This window comes from Bison bison, unplaced genomic scaffold (genome assembly GCF_000754665.1).
Source record: "Bison bison bison isolate TAMUID 2011002044 unplaced genomic scaffold, Bison_UMD1.0 scf7180017864155, whole genome shotgun sequence".
Taxonomy (NCBI): domain Eukaryota; kingdom Metazoa; phylum Chordata; class Mammalia; order Artiodactyla; family Bovidae; genus Bison; species Bison bison.
Genome location: NW_011494727.1, coordinates 3,075,622 through 3,102,416, shown reverse-complemented (window position 1 = coordinate 3,102,416; position 26,795 = coordinate 3,075,622). Strand labels below are relative to the sequence as shown.

At 46.5% G+C, this 26,795-nt stretch overlaps 1 protein-coding gene across 5 annotated transcripts in view; it reads left to right on the top strand.

Moving 5' to 3' along the window:
• CPEB1 (cytoplasmic polyadenylation element binding protein 1) overlaps window positions 1-26,795 on the top strand; it is a 108,900-nt gene that overhangs the window by 72,808 nt on the left and 9,297 nt on the right. For 3 of the 5 annotated variants that reach the window (XM_010841102.1, XM_010841099.1, XM_010841100.1), the window contains 4 exons: window positions 10,773-10,961; window positions 22,546-22,772; window positions 24,091-24,343; window positions 26,533-26,646. In XM_010841102.1, coding sequence (XP_010839404.1) covers window positions 10,808-10,961; window positions 22,546-22,772; window positions 24,091-24,343; window positions 26,533-26,646 — 748 coding nt within the window. In that variant the 5' untranslated portion in view covers window positions 10,773-10,807. Of the gene's footprint in view, window positions 1-10,769; window positions 10,962-22,545; window positions 22,773-24,090; window positions 24,344-26,532; window positions 26,647-26,795 lie in introns of all 5 variants that reach the window. The other 2 variants (XM_010841101.1, XM_010841103.1) reach the window with 1 other exon arrangement.

Here is a 26,795-nt window from a genome sequence, read left to right as displayed (position 1 = left end):
TGGGTTGGGGGGGGGGGGTGCTATTGATACAAAGCTCACAGAATAGGAAGACGTTTTGTCACGATTCTGTTCCTTTGCTGCCTCTCTCTCAGAGTGAGTTTCATTTTCACCCTCTGCACAGTTTTGTGTTACCTGAGGAAGGGGCTCCATTCACATACTTTGGCATCATGAGGTCAGGAAATTCTTCTGTCTCTCCAGTACCCAGTTAGAAAAACCTTAGGGAAGGAGTCTCAGGTTGTCTTGAGCTGTGCCCGTACTAGGAGTGGCTTCTGTAGTCACATGGAGGGGTTACTATAACCCAGGTTGGCTCAGATGGCTGCCTGTGGACCATACTGTAATGAGTGATGCAGAAACCAGCAAGAAAGATGACATTTGCCGTTAGGACCACTTGGATGGTATAGGAAGAAAAACAGTTCAACAAAAGCCTGGGGTGTGGCGGAGTTTTAAAAGCATCATCTTTGGGGAGTCATGCACTAGGCAGCAGCAGTCTTTGAACACTTGCTTGTACGTATCCAATTTAAAAAACAGTGTATCCCTCAGTGAGATCGAGTTCTCACCACCCACTCCAGTGGTCATTATCTGCTCCCCCCACCAAAAAAAAAAAAAAAGCCAAACCAGAAAATAGTAAGTGTTGGCAAGGATGTAGAGAAATAGAAACACTTCTGCTTTTGCAGAATGCGAAATGGTATAGCTGTTGTGGTAAATAGTATGGTGGTTCCTATAAAAAAAAATAAACATAGGATTTACCATATGATCCAGCAGTTCCACTTCTAAGTATATATATGTAAAAGAAGTGAACTCAAGGATGGAAACACATGTTTGTTTGTACACTGATATTCATAGCAGCACTGTTCACAGTAGCCAAATGTGGAAGAAAGTAACCCAGATGTCCATGGACAGACGAATGGATAAACAAAATGTGGTATATACATCCAATGGAAAACTAGTCCTCCTTAAAAGGGAAGGAAATTTTGATACATGCTGCAATATGGATAAACTCTGATGATATTCTGCTAAGTGAAATAAACCAGACATAAGGACAAATACTACATGACTCCACTTCTTGGAGATACCTGGAATAGTTGAGTTTAGAGACAGAAGATGGTTACCAGGCACTCGGGAAGGGTTAGTGGGGGGTTAGTGTTTGATGGGTACAGAGTTTTGTTTGATATGAAAAAGTTCTGGCAATGTTTAGTGGTAATAGGTGCATAAAAATGTGAATGCACTTAATGCCTCTAAATAATACACTTCAAAATGGTTAAAATGTTTAAATAAAAAAGTTTAAAAAATACAATGTACACCTGGCACGTTTAACTTTGTATCTATATTTTCATTGGAAAAAGGTATCTAATGGAATCAAAATTGTAGAGATTTTTATACTTATTATGTTTAGAAACCTGTAAATTAGCTCTTTAATTGTAGAGAATTTCTCATTATTCCTTTTCTCCTTTATTTGTATTTCTAGTCTACTTCTCCCACAGAATTTTATACTAGTGAAATGTTTTACATTTCAGTCTGCTGTTGATCACATGTTATACTTCTCTGCAACAAAAGCAGTACATAAATTGAAATTTTAAATTATTTCCTGTGACTGAAAGGCTTATAAGTGTTTTGGATTGCTGTGGCCATTGATTGCTAGGACAATTGATTAAGACAATCTAAAGGTTAAAATTTTTGATAAGTAATTATTTATTGGAAATTCTTCTTAATGAGATAAATGAGGCATCTTTATAACTCATGTAATTTTGGATGACTCAGTTATTGCCAGAATGACTCAGGATTTCAACACCAAATACATTCCTCTTTTCTGTTTTTATAGATCTGTGCCCTGTTGAGTAAACTTGTTCACATAAATAAGTAGATGGGACATGAAGGCATTGTTAGAGCAGTGCCACTCAATTGTTTGAATTGTTTGAACTTGTATGCAAACTTGTATGCAAAAAATCAGTCATCTATTTTTAGTCATTTACTTGCCGACAGTTCCATTCATTCCTTCATATTTATTGAAAAGAAGGAATTGGAAACCCTCTAACTTGTGAAAAGATTTGTTACTTGAGACATTGGTCATTGAATTTCTCAGTTTGGGGAAGGTATACCAAAAAATGCTTAATGGAGATTGTTGTCTCCAACAAATGACTATTGTTATTTTTTCACTTAGAGACCCTGTTTAACTCAGATTACCTAAAGGATTCAGAAGATTAAAATATTGTTAAATTTAAAATACAGCTTTACAAATACAGTATTTTAAAACAAAAAAAAATTTTTTTTGGCTGCAATGTGCAGCTTACAGAATCTTAATTCCTGAACCAGAGATTGAACCTAGGCCCTCAGCAGTGAACGCATGGAGTCCTAACCATTGGACTGCTAGGGAATTCCCTTAAAATGCTTTTTATTTTATCAACTTGCTTTAATTATGTTGTTATGTTTTGTCAAAACCTTGGGTCTATAGATTTTAACTTGTTCTGCTTATGGAAAATGTCAACTGTAAAATTTGATTTAATGAAGTTGCTTCTTGTCATCAAACCAATTACTTCATTCAGATTTGCTTTTTGTCAGAAAAAGTAACTTCATCCCCCTCCACCACTATTTTATTGTGAACATTTTCATGCATACGGAAAAGATGAATAAATTGTAAAGTGAGCACCCGTGACACTTATCACCTAGATCCTACAATGAACATTTTATCATATTTGCTTTATGACACGTCTGTTTATATATCCCCCTAATCATTTATCAAGTATTCTTACGTATCCCTCTAACCATTTATTGTAGCCCAGGTGGCAGTAGTGGTAAAGAGCCTGTTTGCCAGTGCAGGAGATGAAAGAGACACTGATTTGATCCTTGGGTTGGGAGGATCTCCTAGAGGAGGAAATGGCAAACTACTCCAGTATTTTTGCCTGGAGAAGCCCACGGATGAGGACCCTGGTTGGCTACAGTTCATGGGGTCGCAAAGAGTCAGACATGACGGATGACATGTGCACTCACACAACCATTTATCAGTCCATCTCCTTTTATGATGCATTTCAAAGTGAATTGGAGACATGGGTATAATTTACTTCTAATACTTGAGTGTGCATCTTGACTCTAATGTTTGGTATTTGTTTAGAGGTTCTTGGAGGTAAAATTAATAAACAGTAAAATGCACAAGGATTGCAGAAGAATGTGTGTCATTAGGTGCATTCTGACAAATGTGTGGATGAAACTCCCCACAAAATGTACACTGCCATCACCTCAGAAAGTTTCCTCATCCCATTTCCCAGTTGGTGCCCACCTCTATCCCTTGGAGGCAACCACCTTGTTTCACTGTTTATTAGCTTTGCTTCTTCTAGAATTTCAAAGAAGTGGAATCATATACGTAGGTACTTTTACATAAGGTTTATTTCACTCAGTGTAGTGAGATTCATCTCTCTTGTTGCATCTTGTTTTAGTTGCAGTTTCTTCTGACTCTTTGCGACCCCATTGACTGTAGCCCACCAGGCTCCTCTGTCCATGGGATTTTCCAGATGAGAATACTGGAGTGGGTTCCATCTCCTCCTTCAGGGCATCTTCCCAACGCATAGATTGAACCCGCGTCTCCTGTATTGGCAGGTGGATTCTTTACCACTGAACCACCTGGGAAGGCTGTTGCTGCATGCATCAGTAGTCTATTCCTTTTTATTGCTGAGAAATACTCTAGCATATATGTGTATCAGTTCAGTTCAGTCGCTCAGTCGTGTCCGACTCTTTGCGACCCCATGAATCATATTCTCCTGTTAGTGGTCACTTGAACTCTTTCCAGGTTTTGGTGATCATGCATAAAGCTTCTGTCACCGTTCATGTGCAGGTCTCCTTGTAGACATACTCTTTCATTCTTTTTAGTTGAATACCTTGGAGTAGAATTGCTGGGTCACAGAATTGTATATGTCTAATCGTATAAAAAGTCAGCAGAGCTTTTCTAAAAGCGATTCAACCGTCATACAGTAATGTATGGAAGTTCTGATCGGCAACACCAAATGTTGGCAAACTGTGGAGCAGTCTTTTTTAATTTTAGCCATCTGGTGAATATGTAGTATCTCATTGTGGTTAAATTTGCATTTCTTTGACTAACAATGTTGAGCAGTTTTTCAAATGCTTATTGTCCAGTTGTATATCTGTGTGTGAAATGCCTTTTGAGGATTCTGTGCTCTTTTTTTAAGTGTGCTTTTTAAAAAATTTCTTTAACTTTTGAGTTGTTAAGATTTCTTATATACTCTAGATACTAGCCATTTGTTAGATATGATTAAAGATATTTTCTACCGTTTTGTAATTTGCATAATTATTTTCTTAATTGTGTCTTGATGAGCAGACATTTGGTAAGTCCTGTGTATCAAAACTTTCTCCGATCATTGCTTTCTATGTCCTCCGTAGGAAACCTTGCTCTGCATCCCCCCACCCAAGCTCACAAAGATAGGCTATGTTTCCTTAGAGAAGTTTTAAAAAGTTAAAACTTTCAGGTCTCTCTGATTCATACTAATGTTTACATGTGGTGTGAGTTGGAGGTCAAGGTTCATTCCCTACCCCCCAGCGATATTTGGTTGTTCAAGCACCATTTGTTTAAAAAGCCCTTCCCCCTGAATAACCTGAAGGCATGTATATTATTGGGGTTTCATTGAATACCTGGATCAATTTGGTAGGAATTAGCTTTTTAATAGTATTGAATTTTCCACTTTGTGAACATGGTGTATGCCATTTAAAAATTTAAACATTGTTAGTATTTATTTCCAGAAACATTATAGAAATCGTTGTGAAATAAATTGCAGAATTCATTTGAAGATTATTAGTGTGGTCAAGGCTAAAATAAGCCAATGATCATACTTTTGTGGTCGGAAGTACAAAGTAAACCTGGTGTCTCTCATACCTTAACCTGTCGTGTGACTTAAAGTGTAGCTGAAACTATAAGGAAGGTTTCCTTGAGCATCTATGCATCATGCATTCTCTTCTCTTCTGAACTACTGTAATTAACGCTCAGGTTAACAGTACATTGTCTCTTGGAGTTGTGATTGACTCGAGTTTAGCCTTTACAGTTTGATGACAAGTGTAAGGAAAGGTTGGTGAGTAAGCTGCAGCCTGAGGACCAGCTTGATGTGCGAGGCAGCAGGACACTGGCCGGGCCACCTGCTGGGGAGAGTGAGCACTGTGAGGGGGGTGTTGAGTAAGAATGGGGTGGATTACCCAGAAGACAGACTAGGTAGGAAGACCACTTGAAACTCGGACTGCTCAAAGTGTGTGCAGCACGTGAGTAGTGCAGGCATCACTTGGGAGTAGGTTAAGAACACAGATTCCAGGGCCCAACCCCACCTACTGAGGCAGTCAGTGTTGTTGATTGCCGAGTCACCCCTATGCCCTTGAAAGTCTGAGAAGCACTGCTTTAGGGGAACATGCAGGCTTCCTGGCGTGAGTGGTCAAGGGCCCCAGTGCAACAGTGGTTGACATGATACTGACAGGTGTCTGACTTCTTGCATGGTGGCTCTTTCACTTCAGGTTACCAAAACGGATTTACAGAATCGTTTCTGTTTTCCTGATTTGGCAGAAGTGGCAGGGTTGGGGGATAGTCTTTCAAATGGTCTTTTTAGAAATGCATTCTTAGAAATGCCACTTTATGAGCTTTAAAAAAACTTTTAAGAACATAAAGCATTGATTTAAGTAGCCTCAGCTTACTGTAAAGTCAGTTATTCAGAAGAAATCTAGTGGGGACCAGTGACACAGCATCCTTCTCTCCTGTTCCCAGGGACTGGATTTGGAGGAGAAGCTGAGATTTTGTAAAAGAGTTCAAGTATGATTGCTGTATAGACTGTAATAGTGTGCTTGTTAAAAGGCTAAAGAGGAAAAAGAAAGGAGAACACCACTTTTGTGATACTGTTTGTGCAATGACTAAAGGAAGATAAATCCATGAGTGGCTTGCTACCCTCACACATTAAGCTGTGTTTTTCTGTGTTCCCTTACCAACATCTATCAACAAACAACATTTTCACATAGTTATAGTCATGATGTAGATGCAGCTTTGTAGTCTGTTAAGTCATTTAACATACTTCTCTGCCCCCAACCCCTTTTCTTCCCTCCTTATCCATCGGCTTTTCTGCCCTCTTCCTCCTCTTCATTTCATATGTCCTTGACCACTTCCCTAGCTCTGATCTCTGGTTCATCCTGAGCCCTTTGCCACATTAATTATTGTTTAGCAGTGTAAAGAGACAGTTCACTACACTCTTGAGCATCAGTTTCATTTTCCTGTCTCAGTTCTTCCTGGCTTGGTTGGCCCAAACAAACCTTGCTTATCTTCTCTCCTGTTAACTCCTCTGAACTAGATCCCCTTTCCCCTAGGATCAGCTAATGCAGCATCTGCTCTGCAAAGCCACCTTGTGTTTCTTGGGGGCCTCAGCTGACTACTTGCAAGCACCATGGACCTTTACACTATGGAACCTGCCTAATGGTTTCATAAATGGAGGCCTGAAGTGACTCTTCTCTCCTTGTTTCACCTCCTTAGTTGCCAGATGCTCAAGAATGATAGTTGTAGAGGACCATGAGCAATGTCATGCCAAGTCTTGTTGACAGAGGAGCCATCAGCAGACAGACAGGTTCTTAGACTGAGGATGGAAAAGATTAGAGGTGAGGCTGTACTCGTCTTGAGGGCTTTCCAGGTGGTTCAGTGGTAAAGAACCTGTCCGCCAATGCGAGGAGACCGAGGTTTGACCCCTCTGTCAGGAAGATCCCCTGGAGGAGGAAATGGCAACCCACCCCAGTGTTCTTGCCTGGAGAATTCCATGAACAGAGGAGCCTGGTGGGCTACAGTCCATGGGGTCGCAGAGAGTTAGATAAGACTGTGCATGCCTGCATGCATACAACTCTGAGCCCTAGAATCAGAGCCCTTGGGTCACCTCTGCATTTTGATCCTCTCAGCGGTCATTCTGTTCTAGACTGTGACAGACTTTGGACTTTGGGTCAGTTGGAGTTTTTCAGTTGCTAAGAAATTTGGGCAATTATTAAGAAGGTAACATTTTCAAAGGGAGATCATTTTAAAATTCTGAACCAAATCAAGAAACTTAATCAGAAATGTTGCATAGGTATTGATATGGAAACTTGGCAGGGTTCGGGTTGATATAGAAAGTGTTTAAGCTGAGAGTCTTTGTTCAAACAGATTGCCTTAGAAGTAGTCTCACCTCATCACGTGCTGGTTCCAAGCTTCTAGTATCTTCGGAGTGTCTGATGTGTGCTTGGCTAAAGATTATAAAGAATATCCTCCAATAAAAGGGGTCAAGTTCCTGCCCAGCATCAGATATGAGTTCGAGAAGCAAAGACAGGCTTTCCTCAGTAAAATCAGTGTTTCAATTTCAGCCCTTTCAGCTTACTGAGCATTTGTCCATGTTGACAGTTTACTTCTCAGACTTTCTGTCAATACAGAAGGGGTAGGGAGCAGAGTGGGTAAATTTGGAGAGCTAGGATCATTAGAAAAGAGGCTTTTGGGGTAAAATGTTTCTGAACACAAATGGCCACAGGTAAGACTGAATCATGCCTGCCAGTCCACCTAGGACAGTTTGAACTTGCTGCATTGGTAGGGTTATTAATATTTGCCCCCTTTCTCTCTCAGAAGTGCCTTGGTTTGGATGATAAATTATATGGTCACCTACTGAAACCAAAATACCAATACAATACTTTGCGCCAGACACTGTGCCAAACAGTGTGATCCTCAACAAAACACCTGAGAGAGAGCTGCTTTTGCCACTTTACAGGTGAAAGATGCTCAGAAAGCTTTAGTAACTTGACTGAGATCACGCAGTGGCAGATCTTGTGAGTAAAGCAAGATCTATAAAACTTATAAATCCCACTTAATTTTTCCTAGCCTACCACACTAAAGGTTTAACAGGTGTGTCTTCTGTTAATCGGAGGAACTAGTGAAGGAATACTACAATGGTAGTGCAAGCCTTAATCTGAAAGAAACAGTGGGATGGAGAAGGTCTGGGTAAAGGTAAAGGTGACGCGTCAGTGGGAGTGCTGGTAGTAGAGGGAGCGGCATGCTCTACTTAGACCTCCAAGCTCCTGGATGGCTTGCAGCCATTTGTTCCTGAGTGACCTTTAATGGTCACATTTGAAAAGACCCTGATGCTGGGAAAGATTGAAGGCGGGAGAAGGGGACGATAGAGGATGAGATGGTTGGATGGCATCACCAACGCAATGGACATGAGTTTGAGTAAATTCTGGGAGTTGGTGGTGGACAGGGAGGCCTGGCGTGCTGCAGTCCATGGGGTCGAAAAGAGGGTAATTGTATAGACCAGTGCTACTCAAACTTTTAAGTGAATTACTGTCAACTGGGAATCTTATTAAGATGTAGATCAATTCCAATTCCAGAAGTCTTAGGTGGGGGCTGAGAGGCTGTATAACATGATTCTGGTGATACTGATTTTGTTGGTCGGCCATGCTAGACTTTGGGTAGCAAGAGCATAGTTGGTATCTAGATTCTCTCTGCGTGCGGCATGGAGTCCCCGTAAACACAAAGGCCCTAATTTTGGCCGGGGATGGGAAAAATGATTGCTTCTAGATGTGGGTGTGCTCACAGTGTGGTGGAAGGGACCATACAGAGAGTTTGTAAGGGGGAATGGGTACTTATATTTGGATGTTTTTAAAGGAAGCATTATGTTTTTATAACTATTACATATGGGTTATTTTTAAAGTATGTACTAAGCTTGGGGGAAGGGTGGACAGAGAAGCTGGTGGGGGAGTGGTCTGGGGTGGGGGCAGCACCAGTATGGGTGGGTTCTTGCTCTGCCTGTGCAGTGGTGAAGAGGTTTTGACAGACACAGGCTTGGAGCAGGCAGAGTATCTACAGCCAGACAGGAATAACATGGATGGATGACACAGCAGCAAAGCTCTTTAAAAAAAAAAAACCCTCCGAGGGGAGGAGTCCCTCCCACAGACTGGCCGTTCTCCCCTTCTCAGCTGTGCCTGAGCGCCTGTGGACAGAAGGGGACACTCTGGAGGCTCTGGCCAGCCGTTCCTGTGGCTAACAGCAGTAGCTCCCACTCTGCCCACCTTGTACCCTGTCCCGGGTGGTCCCAGGTGGGCATGCTTCCTGTGTCCGGTTCCTTCTCGCTGTAGCATGGCAGAGCGAGCAGGGTCCCTGGTCTCAGTGCAAGCAGCCTTCCTGCCATGTGGCCGGGACCCTCACTGTACCCTCCTTTCTAAGGACGAGGCCTTGTGACTGGAGGTCATGTTGGAAGAGACGGATGGATACAGGAGAGTACGTTGGCAGATAGGAAGTGGCAGAGGTCCCAGAGGTTCTGGGCAAAGCTGGACTTGGTGCTGGGGCTGTGACTGGTCATGGGAATAGGGCTGTGGTTCCAAGCAGCTCCCCTGCCTGGAGAGAGGGTCTGGGTAGCCAGAGGTACCAGCACCCCTCCCGTGGCCGTTGTGCTCTGGAGGAGCAGGGCCAGGGGCTGTGAGCTCCTAAACCTGGGTCTTCTGACAAGGCACATACTACCTCCAAGATCGCTTCTGCTGTTTGGGTCTGATCAGACTCTGTGAGGGGAGTGTTTCCTCGCCTGTGCCTGCAGTTGCAGGAGGGGGAGCTGGTCCTCCTATGAGATTGATGCCCACCCTTTTGGAGTGAGGGAACTTGGGAACAGGGAGTAAGTATCCTAGTCAGGGGGCTTCCCTGGTGGCTCAGATGGTAAAGAATTTGCCTGCAATGTGGGAGACCTGGGTTCAATCCCTGGGTTGGGAAGATCCCCTGGAGGAGGGCATGGCAACCCACTCCAGAATTCTTGCCTGGGAAATCCCCATGGACAGAGGAGCCTGGCAGGCTACAGTCCATGGGGTCCCAAAGAGTCGGACAGGACTGAGCGACTGAGCACGTCCTTGTCAGGACAGGTCTTACTCTGGCATTTGGGTGGCCCAGTGACTCCCCCGCCCCCTGCCGAAACTGACCCCTTTCTTGGTAGCCAGTTGCTGCTGACAAGCCTGGAGCACCAGGTGTCGTTCCCCAGGGTTCGAGCGAGCTGTGTTTTCTGAAGCCTGTCCCACCCCTGGCAGTAAACACTGCTGTGTCAGGGTAGGGCTCAGGGGCCACTTGGAGCACACAGATTTTTGCTAGCAGAATTGTGAAGCTTTGCATCGGGCTGCAAAACCAGGGCTTGAGCAAGCAGCTGGAGAGAGTCCAGGACTAGAGTGTTTTTGGGTTTGGGGGCGGAGAGCAGAGGGAGGGGAGGGAGGGGCAGGAGGGCAGGCTGGCCGAGCAGGCAGCCTGCTGCTTTGGCTCCGCTGTCAGCAGAGAGGACTTCAGTCGTGCCTCGGGCCGCTTGGCCACCATTGCTGGAGACCGGAGGGCGCTGCCTCGCAGCCGGACTTACCAGCACCGCACCCGGACTGTTCCCAGTGGCTGTTGTGCCGTCTCTTCCCTGGGAGGCAAGTCCCCTCCCTGCCGTCCCCTGCTCCTCCCCGCTCTCTGAAGGGTGATGCCGCTCTCTATTGCACGGCTCAGCCGGCTGATGTCACTGGCAGCGGGGAGCATCAGCAGCCTGATCACATGCTGGCCCAGTCTGTAATGCAGACGGGATAGGGGTGTGTGTGTGTGGGGAGGGGGCTGTATGGCAGCCGCTCCTGCTTTAACACCCCCAAAAGTGCAGAGGCAGCGGCTGCAGCATCCGGCCAGCTTGGATGTCTAGTCTTCGAGCCTGAGGAAACTATTCTTAATATTATTTATTGTTGATAATCCTGGGGAAGCAGCCCTTAACTCTGGGCTTCTGCTGTTTTCCTGTCCAAAGCAGACTTCCAGGACTCAGAAGAAACAGTCACAAGCAGGATGCTTTTCCCCACCTCTGCGCAAGATTCTTCCCGTGGCCTCCCAGATGCAAATGACTTGTGCCTTGGCCTGCAGTCCCTGAGTCTCACAGGCTGGGACCGACCCTGGAGCACCCAGGACTCAGACTCCTCAGCCCAGAGCAGCACACACTCGGGTGAGTGCCGGAAGATGAGCCAGCGGGGGGAGGGGGCGCATGGGGTGTGGAGCAAAGATATCCACAGCAACAGTTGTTCTCTTCCCCTTTGCATCCCCCACCGCCCCCCCATACAACATGGAGCTGTTTTGCAAAAGATGGAAATGCTGGCTGTGAGTGTGGTAGGACAGATGGTGGCTCGTAAAGGCAGGCACCGCTTCCGCACTTACCCTGATAAATTCCCTGGAGTTGTTAGTCTGTACCTGAAGTGGCCCTGAGAAGGGTCCCCAAGGTGATAGCCTTATGCAGAAAAGATCCAGCGAAACCCCTAGTGCCCAGGCCTGCCTTGGAGATGATGAAGCAAAACACTTTTAGGCGGGGGAGGGGACTTTAGGGGCTGATGACTGGATGTCCAGATTCTATTTCCCAGTGGCTTTTAAAACTAGGGAGCTCTGTGTAAAGGATGGGTGGTCCCCAAATCATGGCGAGGTTAGAATTTTAGCCATAAGTGAGGCTGGGTAATCCTAGGGTATTGGAATTGGCTTCACATGAGGCTGAGAGCATTGATCCTGGAAAAGGGGGTAGGCATGGTGAGCCGGGTGGAGTAACTCTCGGCTATGGAGGCCTTTTTTCTTTCTTTTTTTCTTTGTGTTAAGGGTGACCAAGTGGATGAAGGGGGAGCCATTCCCCTTAGGGTCCCTTGTCATCCTGGAAGGATTCGATGGGGACAGATTGAAGGGGCTTCTTGGCAGCCCCTCTAACTGCTTCTGCTCAGACCTTCCTACTGCCCATTAATTTCCCTCTCATGGTTCTAGGGGGTGGGTTGGCCAGACGCAAATCCTGGAGCATTCAGGAAGAAATGTGAACTTAAGAAATAACTGTAACTATACATAAAAATCTTAAGTATTTTGCTTTATGTGCATTACACCTTAATAAGGAGCATCTTGGCAGCAGATACTTGAAATGATGGAAAGCGAAGGTCGGGGCAGCCATTTACCATTGGTGCTGACAGTGGGATTCACGGAGCCCGCTGTCCCCACCAGCCACCCCCGCTCCAGAACCGGGCGGCAAGGTTCCTCTGGCCTCCACCCTGTTTGGCGCAGGTCTTTTTTTAGAATGCTTTGCAGAGCCTAGGACTGTTGTGTCTGTTGGCATTTCAGTGCCCAGTTGTTTTGGTAAATCCCTTTTGATTGGGGAAGTGGGGGGGTAGAGGCTGTTTTTTTTTTTTCTCTCTCAGGTGAGGAAGAGCTTTACCTTAAGTAACTACCTCTGGGTTAAGGTAGAATTTCTTGAACTACTAGTGTTTAGCTGATTCAGGATTTTCTCTGGGCTGGGAAGTATGGTGTCACTGTTTCGTGTCCCATGCCTGGATATCTCGGCTTTGAGGCCATGGTAGTTTGTTTCACATTGATACCCTGAAGCCGGCCGGGGGGTGAGGGGGGCATGTGAATCTGACCTTGTCTCCACCCTCACTGCTGACTCTGAGCAGAAGACTGAAGAGCCCCCTGCACAGGAGCTGACCAGTGTCTGACCAGGGCACCGTCCTTCCCTGGTCTCACGTTGGGTGTGGCCCTTCCTTGGCTCTGGCTTCTCTTAGCTACAGGGGCCCTTCTGGAATGCATTATAGCATGTAGAAATGCAGGAGAGGCCAACTTGGGGCTTGGAGAGGTTGGCCTGAAAGTCATTCTGAAATCAGGCTGGAAAAAAAAAAAAAAGCTTGTGTCCAGCCACAATTTCCTCGGCTTCCCCAGCAACCCACCTGAAAGGCCTGTGCTCGTAGCTCTTTGTCTCTACAGTGGAGATGGATTTACTTCCCCAAATCTCAAGCACTTTACTTATAAATATTATGTGATTTTCTGCATCAGAGAGATCCTATACTCTGTGGCCCTAGCATCCGTGGGGTAACCCAGAAGGTTATCCCAGTGGTACGATTTAAATGGCCCTGGGCAGGGTAAGTGTGGGTATGCCTTCCTTTCCGAGGGCTGAGGACACACCCACCCATCCCTGATCCCCATGTTATCCTTGGACTTGGGAGCTGAGGTGATGGCCATCTCTCTTCTTTGCCTGAGTCCTGGGCCTTCTTGGAAAGCCCACAGAGGGTACTGCCTCCTGGAGTGGGACGCAGCCCTCCCACCAGCCAGCTGCACCCTTGCCAGCGATGCGGGAACATGCAGCCCACATTCCAGTGCCTACACTGCCTTCCCATCTGAAGAGCAGCCAGCTCGGTTTCTCCAGGGAGGGAGGAGGCGTTTCAGCAGCTCTGGACAGTCGAGGAGTCGTCCTTGCAGACAGCCTGGTACCTTGCTGTTTCTGTGAGGAGCACGTGGTGCAGGCTTCTTCCTTGGGCTCTGCTGGGTGATATATTGCCCCATGTGGCTGTTGGCTCACATCTGACCATTTTCTACAACTCTCAGGTTCTGAGCAGTGTGTAGGGGGCAAGGCTGGAGGTAGCAAGGCTCTTGCGGGAGAAATCTTGGCTAAATTCATTCAACGTACACTGAGCATTGGCTGTGTGCCAGGCACTGTGTTAGGCACTGAAGGTACACCAGTGATAAAATTGTTTCCCTTAAAAATGCCCTTGACTATTGAGGGGAAATAGATGGGACTGTATACCGCATACAGCATACAGCTGCTCTGCCCAGGGGCTCCATTTTCTCCCCTAAGGAATTTTTTAGCATTGAGGCAACATTTCATTGGATTCTCCCATGGAGACCTGTCTCCAGGGGCTGGAGTCCTTCTGCCTTGTGGGTTTCATTGGCCTGGGGGACCTGCAGGAAGACCCTGGGGTGGAATCTGTTTTTGAGCATTGTGCCTGCAAGGCCAGCATTGGTTGGGGTGTGGTGCTCTTTGAGGCACCGCCCTTCCAGACTGTGCCTACCCTTGAGGCCTCAACTCAGGCTGGGAAGGAAGCCTTCCTGCCCATGAGGGCAAGATGAACGTTACAAGTGACCCCAGTGACATGTCCTACTTGCAGTGTCTTAAGTCCTGTAATGGAACAGGAGGGCTGTTAAGGCCCTGATCCTTAATGTCCTGGGATGGGGAGAGAGTGACTAATCACCATTTAGCGACTGTTTCCTATGTGAAGTGTGTCACATGGCTTGAATGCTTTCACAGTCCTGTAAAGTGCATACTATTATTGTCCCCATCTGAAAGATGAGGAAGAAACGCTCACAGAGCTTGTGGAATGCCAAGAGCGACACAGCTACCAGAATTTGAACCTGGGTTTCTTTGACCCCAAGCCTCCTGGGCTTTCTCTCCCACCTGGCTCCTGTGGGCAGAGCCCAAACTCTTGAGCAAGAACACTCACAGTGGGTTGTCTGTGTGTACAACTCCAGGGCTGCTTGGCCATGAGGTCTCCTTTGCAGAGGTCCCCAGGGCCAGGGCACGAGGCAGATGGTTCTGACTCCCTCTTCACCCTGTGTCTCAGCCCGTCAGCTGTGCACCTGATGTGTTTGTCTCCCTGCCTTCCTCCAGTGACTCTTTTGCACGCAGCATTACTCAGCAGGAAGTGGGGTGACTGAGAACCTACTTCAGGGGACCTGGAAATAAGGGCTCCTAACGAATGCCTTGTGCAGAAGCCCAGTGGGCTGACCAGATGCTCAGTCTGAGGGTGCCAAAGGACATGTCCTGTTCCCGCCCACTTTCCTTAGAAGTCCTTGAGGTTAACCTGTTCACCCTCCTTGGTTTCTGTCCCGGCTGCTCACTAGTGAATAGCATGTTCCCTTTGCTGGAGAACTTGCAGGCTCCCTGCTGTCTGCAGGCCAATTGAGCCTGGGGTGAGAGCGGCATCTTCAGCAATTTGTTCCTGCTGCTGCTCTGCTTCCAAATAACGTTTCTGAGGCAACATTCAAAACAGGGTTGGGTTCTTCCCTGTGGAACATGGCCTTCTGGGCCCAGCCAAGTTCTCCTCACGTCTACCTTGGCTGTCCAGTTCTTCACCGCTCTGTTCCCAGTATGTAGCACAGTGCCTGGTCCTGGTGTTTCAGCAGGTATTTATTGAATGAATGATAAGTGCTGAGTTAATTCTCTAAGTTTGAACTGCAGAGTTCAAACAAGGTCTCTCTTCTGCCTCCTACTTGTGTTGATCATCATCCTGACGGACAGATGGTTCCAAACGATCGGTATCTCTGAGCCCCCATAGCTTTTAGGGCATGATGGTGCCCTTACAGAAGGTTTCTGTCATACTCCGGGCAATGAATTCTGCTGTGGAGTCAGGTAGTTTACTGAGGAGTAACTTTCAGTGCAGAGTGGAGGGGCCCCGAGCAGCACTGTGACAACAGGACACCTCCCTGCGGAGGGGACTTGAGGAGCTTGGGTGCAGGGGCCAGGTACTGCTATCCTTCCCTGGGGCTCGAGCAGGCCATTTCTTCAGGGGATGAAACTTGTCCAGTGACTCAGACTGGGGAGAAAGGCTGTGTTGGGTACCACCTTGAACCTGTGGGATCCAGAATTGGTGGAAGGAGTTCAGACTCACAAGAGCACTGCCTGAGCTGGGGTGTGATGTGGAGTTGCAGGCTTAGAGTCACAGGAAAAGAGCATTCTGTTAGCTTTCTGTTATGTCTGCAATGCATGCTGCTCTCTCTGCCTTCCTCCTGTGCATTCAAGTAGATTTTGAGCAGGCAGCCTAGAACCAAGGGTTGGTATAGGGAAGAAGGTTCCAGGTATGCGGCCTTGTGTCTCAGACTAGGGAATCTTCCCAGGTGGGTTGGTGAAAGAAAGAATCTTCCTGCCAATGCAGGAGACAAGGGTTGCATTCCTGGGTCGGGAAGATCCCCTGGAGGAGGAAATGGCAACCCACTCTAGTATTCTTGCCTGGGAAATCCCATGGACAGAGGAGCCTGGCAGGGTATAGTCCATGGGGTCACAAAGAGTCAGACAGGACTAAACGACTAAATAACATCATCATCATCTCAGGCTAGACATAATGGCTCCTGGTCTGGGTGTCTCTCAGGACTTCTCCCATCAGACAGGTGGCACACAGCTGTGATGGGCTCTTCCGAGCTGAGCTCAGGCTCGGTGTCTGACAGTGTGGACCCCTGATGCCTGGCTGCCGCTGCAGTCAGACTCTGGTGCTTTTGTGCTCTCAGGGAAGGCTTCCGAAAACTAGCCGTGACTCAGCTGTAAAACCCACAGGAGCAGGCGCAGAAGGGTGAAAGTGGAGAAAGTTAACAATCAGTCTAAAGACACTGCTGCTGCTTTGGTCTCCTGTACCCTCTGAGGCAGTGCTAATGAGCTGGAGCCCCCCTGCCAGGCCCTCTCCTCCCTGCGACTTCACTGAGAGCCGTCCGTAGCTGCTGCGGACTCCTGCCCGTGTGCGGGGGGCTCCAGCAGAGCACATGGTTCTCCTTAGTCACATTTGCAAAATGAGGATCCACCATCCGCTTGGCCACCAGGGCTGGGGACACCTGGTAAACCTCAAGACTTCGTGTTCCCTGAGTTGTAGAGGTCAGGATAGGAACAGAGCAAAGAGATCAGGGCCTTGGCCTTGGTCAGAGCAAAGAAGTCAGAGTCACTGCAAGGTGCCTATAGGGCACTCCCTACACGACCCTTAATCCATCTAGGTTAACATTCAACATTTGACCTTGATGAAGCGCTCTGCCCTGTGATGGGGAGTGGAGGTTGAGATCAGTCACTGGCCTATAGCATAAGGGACCTGTCACGTCCACTAGATTTTAGGTTGTATGGCTTGAAGAGAGTGTGCCTTTCCAGTGGGTACACTTTATACTTAAAGTTAGGAAGACAGGCTGGCTCCTTCCATCTCGATTCCTGGCTGGTGGGAACTAGCGCTGCTCACTGAGCATCCTTGTAGAGGAGAGATGTGGTCTCATGGGCCGAGGTGAGGTGCCACCTCCCCGAGAAGCCCAGTGTCTCTGCTGCTCTCCTCCTTTGATCTGTAGATGCTCAGAGAACTGTCTGGCCAGGTCCTTTGTGAGATTGGGCTAAAGACAACAGTCAGGCCACCATAGAGCGTCAGAAACTTGTCTCCTTCTGTGGGTGGAAGGAAATATCAAACCCCCTGGAAAATCCTTGCCTCTTGATAATAGGTTTTCTTGTTTTCCTCATATCTTCTAGTGAAACTCCTCTCTTCTTGGCCCCTTCCAGTTGAGTATTTGCAGGAAACTGATGTGAGGAGGTGCTGACGGGACTGGGTGTGTTAATTCTGGTACACGCTGATCTTACATGTTTGTCCGATGGCACTGCCCCCTCCCCTGTTTGCCTGTGTGGCTGGTGTAATGTTCAGTGGGGGCTCTTCCGTGATTCTTGTTTCTCAGTGTAGAAGTGTTTTTTTCAGAGGCTGTGAGGATCCCGGGGAGAGTGACCCTCTTCAACCTGTATCTGTATGTCTTTAATTCTCTTTGGAGAAAGTATTTGAAACTAGTGGAAGGAATATTGTCACAAATTTGATATGTCAAGTAACTATTCTTCTCTCAACCACTGTTTTGGTGATGGGCAGGGTCAGGATGAACTAAGTAAGGTTTTTTCCTCTAATTCTGAATTGTATCTAAGGCAGCACTGTGTCCTTAAATTGAGTAACCTTGATAGGAAAGGGCATAGCCTCAGTGAGCACACTGCTCCTGGGGATACAGTACTGCCTTTCTTGCATTGCTGTTCAGCAAGCATTGATCACCTGCTTTCTGCCAGGTGTTGACTAATTACTACTGGAATGAATGGTAAAGATGGGCCTTTGGTGTGCTTGGTAGAGAAGGCAGAACTCTGTACCCATGTGTGCCTGCAAATATTTATACAAGTGTTTTTGACCCTTTAAAAAGCTAGTTCAAAAGAAGATTTCTCTTATAGGCAGAGGCTCCAAAGGTTCAGTTGCCATTTTTCCCCCTTGGGATTCTAGTCCCAGTTAGTGGTGCTTGGTTTCCCTTTTCTGGTCAGATCAGTTGCCTTGAAAAAGATGAAGAAAGTCAAATGAGAATTGATTAGTTTTCCTTTCTGTCATTAAAAAATTTTGTTTGGAAATTTTAAATTTACAGAAAGTCACAAGTATAAAAATTATACAAAAGTATTTTATTCAGATTCTCCTGTTGTTGACATTTACCTCATTTGCTTTATCATTTGCAATTCTCTCTCTTTATATATCTCTTTATATAATTTCTTTCTGTACCATGAGGACTAGAGATGTTCTAAAATACATTGACATACAACAAAAGTTATGAACGTCAGTCAACTTAAAATTGATAAGTGTACTCTGATGAAACTCATGCTCTCACTGTTCACACTGCAGTCTAGCCCGGTGACCCAGTGGTGTCCACACAGCATTTTTCTCTTCCTTGTCTCTTAGCAGTTGTCTGCCTGAAGCATTAGGCCCAGGCTCTCTTTGTATTTGCTCCGTATGAGGGTGTGAGCTTACAGAGTTCTCGTCTTGAATGTTTTTCACAATGTTCAGCTTGTTCCTGGCTGTCAAATTTCCTGAAACTGTTATCACAATCCATGCCAATCTCTTTAAAATTCTTTGTTTGTTCCTGGTTAGACCTCTCTCCCTCTTTCATCTCCCCCGTAACGTGGGTTGCAGGCTAAGGGGGTGTCTGAGAGATCAAGCTCCCTGGGTCGTGTCGTGTGTAGCCACCTTGGTTTCTTTTTTCCTCCTGGGTGTCAGTCGCTGTTGTGCTGTAAAAGCTGTATTTGAATAACCCAAAGTTTTTTTAAGTCAAGCAAAGACTTACTTAGGAAAGGTTTAGGGGTGTGGTAAAGGGGAACTTATTAGAAGCTTGAAGTAGCAAGCCTCGGATTTTTCTAGATTAGCGCTTCTCAGACTTTAATGTGTACACAAATCTCCTGGGGATCGTGTTAAAATGCAGGTTCTGATTCCATAGGTCTGGAGTGGGGGACAGGATACATGTTTAATGAGTTCCTACAGCAGCAAGGTCCTAGAGAAATTTTAAGACTTGGATGATTTAGATCCCAAGGTACTGACCTCTGGAATCCAGAGATAGCTTATCTGTAGTTGATGGTCTTAAAGGAATTTGAACAAAAGAGAAATGTCAAGACCAGAAGATGTAAAGTCCAGAGTATTAAAAAAAAAAAAAAAAGTAGTGAATGGTGTGTTGCAGAGGATAAAGCAAAGAATCAGAAAGGACTGGGTCCCACTCTGTCACTCACTACCTGACAGACTCACTATAAACACTTGACCTTTGAGCCTTGGTTTCCTTTTGTTAAGATGGGTAATAATACCCAGTTCTTAGGATTCAGCGTAAGAGTATTTATCTAAAGTGGTTCTGACTCGGTATCTGGAATATCCTAGATGTACAGTGAGTGGAAGCTGCTGTTAGTGGTTGGAGCTTCCTTGAACCTGGTCCAGATTGTCGAGCAGATGATTTGACCATGAACTCTGAGCCCTTAAGAAAGTGGAGTTCATTAGTGGCCATCATCGGTGGTCATGCCATTTTCTTCTTAGACAGGCTTATTATCCAATTGGAGTGTTACAGACATAATCTCTAGCTTTGACATAGGAATTTGATAAAGCCTCAAATATCTTTGTGAGCATGTCAAAAATATTTGTAAGCTAGTTGAGGTGGATGGGTTTGTGATTATTAGATGCATGAATAACAATCGTGAACACAGATTAACATGAATGAGAAATGTGGTCTACACTGGCACGGACATTGCTTTCAAACACACCTTTTTAAAACGTTAGGTGAAGACGGTCACCGTAGTCCACATTTGTCATCCTCGGTGCCCCCAGACACAAGTCATTTGGGCCTGACATCTCCTTAAGGATTTTTCTGCATCCTGCTTCATGCCGTTTTTCCCTCGACAACTCTTGGAGCGCTCTGCGGTGCCACCCTTTTCTGGGATCAACAAACTGCCCTGTATCTTGTTTGTCCCTGGTGGGTGGATGGATGGTTTTTCCTTTCAGGGTGATGTTTTCTTGGGTGGAGGCTTCTGCCCCAAGCCTCGTCTCCCTCACAGTCATTCTTTCTGTTCTTCTTCCCAGTTCCCCAGTCCTTTACCTTCTGAGGAGTTCAGTGTCTATGTTACGTTTTAACCCCAGGCCTGCTTGTCCCTGTGTGTCCGTTTAAGGATGCCATCCAGCAGTGTAGCCTCCACACACCCCACCTCAGCCACCAGTGATCACACGGGCTGGCGGCACCACCCTTGGGACTCAGTTTTCTCGGTCCCCTGACCCTGTCTCTCCTGTCTGCCCCTCACTCCTCTGGTAGCTGACAGCACGTGGCTGCTGCTGCTTCTCCATTTGCGTCCAGTGTCGTTCACCTGTGACACGTGGCCGTATCTTCCATCCTCTGTGGCTGGTCCATCAGCCCACCGATGGACGCGTTTCCTCCTCCACATTCTCTTTGGAAAGACCCCACAGCCCCGTGTCTCCGCAGGCTCCTGCCACTGCCTGTGCGAGCCGCCCATGTCTGACTTGACCTTCAGCCTCAGCCAGGTGCTGGCTGCCGGCCCCGTCTTCCCATGGTCCCTGGTCAGCCCCCTTGGCTTGTCTCCACAGGAGCTGCTACACATCTCCACCCTCCCTCAGGAGAAAGTCTAAACGCCCTAACCTGGCTTTCAAAGCTCTCTAAGATTTGATTGTTACCTCTTCATTCACCACCATAAACTTGTTTCTGTAAAATGTGAAGAAAGATGAGGCCCCTCAGGGCAATGGTACCACTTTGAAGACCAACACACGTGATCTGTATTCTCAGAGAACTGTCAGTTTTCACAGTGCTTTTTGTTTGTTTGTTTTTTGCCACATCTTGCAGCTCCCAGGAGGAGCCTGGAATAAATCTTCACACCGCCCACCCTGCTACCCTCTCAGCATGGGTTCCAGGGGTCTGGACTTCGTGTGTCATTGAGACAGGGCTTTGTCAGGCATATTTGAGAAACTTGACAGAGATAATTTCTGATGGGTGTCAGAATTCAAGCGTGAGAGACATTTGGTTTCAGTATGCAGTTAAGTGCTTGTGCTCAGGAAACTAGTTAAAAGAATGTTTCCTTAAAAAATGAAGTCTTTAAGTAATAAACTCCCCAACACACACACACATTAGACTGGCTTCCAGCCCTCCTGAGTGTTGGCCAGCATGTGGAGGGACTGATTTTCCCCCGTGCTGGTGGGAAGGTGAACTGGTATGTCTGCTTTGGAGAACGGTAGGACAGTTTCTTTAAAAATTAAGGATAAATACAATAAAATAAATAAATGCATCCGAGACCGTTCCCTGCAATTAAAAAAAAAAAAAGAGTTAAGGATACACTGCCTTCTCTTGATCCTCTCTGTCTGTGGATCAAGTTAAGGATACACTACCTGTCTTGATCTGAGAGGGACACATGGTTGGCTGAGGGGGGAGCGGGTTGATCTGATCCTGTACAAATGCTCCGTGGTGAATGGTGTACCCTGGAAGCATGCTTTCACTTTGATTTCATGCTTGGAGAGGTTTATTTGTGCCTCCTGAGAACCCACCACAGCCCCAGCCAGACATTCAGACTGACTTGTACCCCGAGAGGAAACCAGCTCAGGTGACCTGTGTCTCTCAGTTACTAGTGACTAACTGTGAGGTGGAGCCACTCACAGCCACTGTGTATTGAACAGTTTCACACGTAAACACGTTATTTTGGTTTCACTTCATAGCCTTTTTGAGGGGAGTGTTTTCCCCTTTCTTCAGATGAAAATAAAAACATCAGAGTAACGAGGCTTCTTTCTAACCTCAGTGCCACCGTACCTCTCCCACCCCCCTACCCCCTCTCAGTGGATAAAAGGGTGTTCTGCTTTGCTTTGGATTCCTTTTTCCCCAGGGCCAAGTGTGGGAAAGTGCTGCTGTCTTCTGCTGTCCTCTTTACCTCCCTTATCTCTCCTGGCCTTGGATTCACTCTTTTTTTGATGTTTAATATTTAAATATTGTGCACTGGGCTCTGCTGTGCTGAGCGCTTTCCATCTGCTATTTTAATTACCGACCCCTCCTGACCATGTTATGAAGCAGTTGGTATTCCACCCAAGATGCCATGAGAAAACGGAGACTCGGAGCTTCCCAGAGCAGGCAGGTGTATGAAGGTGGTATCAGGCTCAGCCAGGATTGCTGTCAGCCAGAGCAGCTCGACCACAACGTCACTGCTTCCGTCCTAAATGTTTGAAGTCCAGGGCTGTCTAGGAGAATCTGCATGGGCTGGAATTCTGCACACAGTAGCCTCTCGGATGAGATGGATGCTTATGCTCTGCCGGACTTCTGGGGCATGGCATGGAATTCTGTGTCTTAGCTACGTAGTGTTAGAAAGGGCACGCGGTGCATTCTTCTGATAGACGTGTTGGCAGGCAGCAAGGAAGGAGTATGGTTTGGGCTTCCTAACTGTGCTGACGGTGTCTCCTGTGATGACATGGGCATGTGTATTCAGACATTGGTAGCGGCTGTCACAAGGGCCCCCCAGTGGCACAGAATGTCCCAAATGCTACTGTCCCAGGGACCTGGGTCTTCAGAAAGCCATCCTATTCCTGCCTCTCATTAGATACCCTGGGTGTACATCTGCTCGTTACACTTGTCACTGTGGTTCTCTCAGGCTTTTGGTGGTCCTGCCTTGGTGTGTCTTGCTCTGGGTGTAAAGGGAAAGCGCTTGTCTGGGAAGAAAACTAAGAGGTCATGAGATTCTTTTTCCCTCCTCTTCCTAGTACTGAGCATGCTCCATAACCCACTGGGCAATGTTTTGGGAAAGCCCCCCTTGAGCTTCCTGCCTCTGGACCCACTTGGATCTGACTTGGTGGACAAATTTCCAGCACCTTCCATCAGAGGACCACGCCTGGACACCCGGCCCATCCTGGACTCTCGCTCTAGCAGCCCTTCTGACTCGGACACCAGTGGCTTCAGCTCGGGATCAGATCATCTCTCAGATTTGATCGTATGTAGCTTACTGGGGGGTCGATGGGGAGGGCAGGTGAGCTTGAGCAGGTGGGTTGCAGGCTGCGAGGTGGGGCGATGGGAGGCTCTAGGACTTCTGAACGTCGGCAGAACAAAGGGTGCCCTGTGTCCCCACTGCTCCCAGTGAGCAGCGCACTTGGAACCTGAGCTGAAGCCTCTTCACCAGTCACTCCAAGAGCTGTTAGGAAACAGTTTCGAGAGTAAATAGGGGAGTCCTGGCGGGATTCTGAAGTGTAACTTGTTCCCTAGGGGTGACCCTAAATGGTGACCATGAGCAGGTCCCTTTGATTCTCTGGCTGCAGTTTATTCCCCTATAAAGATTGGGCTTCCCTTGTATCTCAGCTGGTAAAGAATCCACCCACAATGTGGGAGACCTGGGTTCGATCCCTGGGTTGGGAAGATCCCCTAGAGAAGGGAAAGGCTACGCACTCCAGTATTCAGGTCTGGAGAATTCCATGGACTGTATAGTCCATGGGGTCACAAAGAGTCGGACATGACTGAGTGACTTTGACTTCACTTCACAAAGTGGAATTAGATGAGATGCTCCTAATTCTGTTCGTTGCTTTAGATGGGGCTCAGTCTTAGGAATCTGCCTGGTAACCAGCTTTAATATTGATACTTTGAGATTTTTGTTTAAAGAATTTTCTCAGATCCCTGCCCCAAAAGTTGATTGATGAAGGGATATGGACAGACAACTCACAGAAGAGGAAATAGAGGCAGTATTTCAACTTAAGGAGATACTTTATTGAGTAATCATTCAGTTTCTATCTTGATAATGTGGTATATTTTTACCCACTTAAATTAGTAGAATTTTAAAGCCTTGACAAAAGCGTGTAGTGAAACTTGTGTCCTCACACGCTTTTGACAGAACACAGAACCCTCATAGAAAGCATTTTGACATCTTACGTCTAGGAATGTGACCAGAGAAGACACAAAATAAGAAGAAACTACACCTTAAAGTTTTTATTTATAATCCTGAAAACTTGGAAAGTATCTAAATGTTTAGCAGTACGTGGAATAGGTCAGTGAAGTGTAACTTGTTCCCTAAAAAGAATATCATAAATTAACTAAAAATGGTTATGAAGATTGGCAGTAGGAAGGAAAAAACTGAATTGGGGAGAAAAAAATTTATTTAAATTATGATGTAAGAGCAGCTGTTCTTAAAAATGTATAGAAAGAAAGTCTAAAAGAAAATGTATCAAATACTAAATGGTATTTTTCATAATTTCTATAGTGTAATTATTACTTTGATAACACCTGTCATTTAAAAACCTCTGTCTTCCTTTTTCCTTCCCTAGTCAAGCCTCCGAATTTCCCCTCCCCTGCCCTTCCTGTCTCTGACGGGGGGTGGCCCCAGAGACCCTTTAAAGATGGGGGTTGGGTCCCGGATGGACCAAGAGCAAGCTGCTCTGGCTGCAGTCACTCCCTCCCCAACCAGTGCATCAAAGAGATGGCCAGGAGCTTCTGTGTGGCCGTCCTGGGACCTCCTCGAAGCTCCCAAAGACCCTTTCAGCATAGAGAGAGAGGCCAGGCTACACAGGCAAGCTGCAGGTAAGTGTGGGCATGCACCTGCAGTGGGGCCCGAGCCCTCGTTCTCAGGGCAGACAAGTGACCTGTCCGGAAGAGGACTTGATTGCATGGTGGAGTCTCTGCATCTGCACAGAATGGTCTGTTCTGAGGAGTAAGTGCTAATGGGGACAAACTCGGGAACGCCTTTGAATCGGAGCAGAGAGGGAACGTGATGACCTAGAACCCCAGGGTCATGCCCCTTAGCGTTTGGATCCATCTCTGACTTGTTCTCTTCCATGGAGATCATGCACTGCTGTTGATTGTGAGTCTTTTCCTGGGTGGATGCTTCAAGAGAAACCCTGGCAGTGATGCCTAGAATTTTGTCTGCCTCCCTCCCACCCCTCCTCATTCAGAGACGTGTCAGGCACAACCCACACTGGAGCCTCCTTCCCCAAGACTTTCTGACTGGTAGCCAAGGGATGTGTGGGTTGTCCATTTGTCCACCTCCAAGGTAACGGATGTCTGTTGCCGTTGCTCCCCTATGAAGTAACTTTACCATGCTTTTGGGTGAGGCCATTATATCGACTTCTGTTTTTGTTCACCAAATATTGCTGATGGTGCCTAAATTTCCTGCTGTAGCAACACATTGGACCTGCGCCTTTCAGAGAGTGGCCTTCCATGTCATTGTCCTGAATGAAAATGATGGTTCATTTCACTGGCTGTGCAGTCCAGTTGTGGAGGAGGAGAGTAAAACAGGCAAGGACTAGTTGGTCCACGCTGAGGTCAGTCTCCGATCTGCAAGGGCATAGACTGAGTGGGAACAGGATTGAAGACTGTTCCAATAGGATGCTGAACTGGTCAGTCACCAAGAAAAGCAGGGACTCTAGAAAGTTTAGAGCAGGCCAAACAGAAGATAGTTTCAACTCTATACAGCAACAAGGGTTTCTTAACTGTGTCAGAGAAACTTTATAAGAGGTTTGGACAGGGTTCTGTTTGGTATAAACAGGAAGCTGCGGGATTGGGAGAAAATCTCTTATCTTACAGTACTGGGATCAAGAAGGCCCAGTATCTCCTTCAGTACCGCAAAGATATGTCTAGAGATGGTGCGGAATAGTTCTGATTTGGAGCAGTTGTGACCACATTCTTGTCTTGCTGGTGGGGTTCTTACTGTCAGTGTCCTGACTTCTGTGAGTGATGACTTCATGGAGCAGACAGGAGAACGGAATGATGTTCCTTATTTGAACATTTGCAGAGAAGGTCCATTTGGACCAGGAAGCATTTAGGATGTTGTATGAAAAATTGTCCAGTTTGCTTTCAAGTACAGGCATACCGTTTTATTGAACTTCACTTTATTACACTTTACAAATACTGAATTAAAAAAAAATTTTTTTTGGAGTACAGTTGGTTAACACTGCTGCGTTAGTTTCAAGTGTATGCGATGTGATTCAGTTAGAGAGGTGTATGTGTCCGTTCTTTTTCAGGTTCTTTTCCCATTTAGGTTATTACAGAATATTGAGCAGAGTTCCCTGTGCTATACAGTAGGTCCTTACTGGTTATCTATTTTAAATAGAGCAGTGTGTACATGTCAATCCCAAACTTCCAATCTATTGAGATTGCTTTTTTTTTCCCTAACAAATTGAAGGTTTATAGTGACGTGTGTTGTCAGATGGTGGTTAGCATTTTTTAGCCAATAAAATGTTTTTTTGAGACATGATGTGGTCATACACTTAATAGATGATAATATAGTATAAATACAACTTTTATATTCACTGGGAAACCAGAAAGTTTGTATGATCAGCTTTATTGCAATGTTCATTTTATTGTGGTGATTTGGCACAAAACCCTGCAATGCCTCCGAGGTATGCCTATAATTCTAAATTCAAATTAATTGGTATTGTAAGCAGTGACTAGATAAAACTGTCTTCTGGTTAGTGTATCAGTTTTATGTTTGAAAATTGCTCAGGTTGTGATCGTTTTCACCCTGCACATGTGGTTTGCCATTCCTCCCAGTTTTAGTAGAGAAACAGAACTGGTGAATCAGGGTTACCATACTGGGCTGACAGGTTTGGAGAGGTGTCCGGTTTCCTGCCTTTCAGAGTAGTCAAGAATGTTCTCCCAGCAGCCAGGCTAGGGAACTGTGGCCTGTCTCCTTCCCGAGCAGGTTCACCACAGAGAAGGGCAGTGCCTTTGTGGCTTCTCTGACTCCAGTTTCTCTTTGTCTTCTGCCAAAGCTGTGAATGAAGCCACCTGCACATGGAGTGGTCAGCTCCCTCCCCGGAACTACAAGAACCCCATCTACTCTTGCAAGGTGTTCCTAGGAGGTGTCCCCTGGGACATTACGGAAGGTGAGCTCTGAGTCCTTCTGCTTCAGGTGTTGAAGGTGGCCCTGTGTTTCCAGAGGATGAGACTTGGCCTTGAGGCCAGGCCAGGCCCTGAGCCTCTGCCCGGGCTCAGGGTATGACAGGAACCTCTGTGAGGGGGAGGGAGGCTCCAC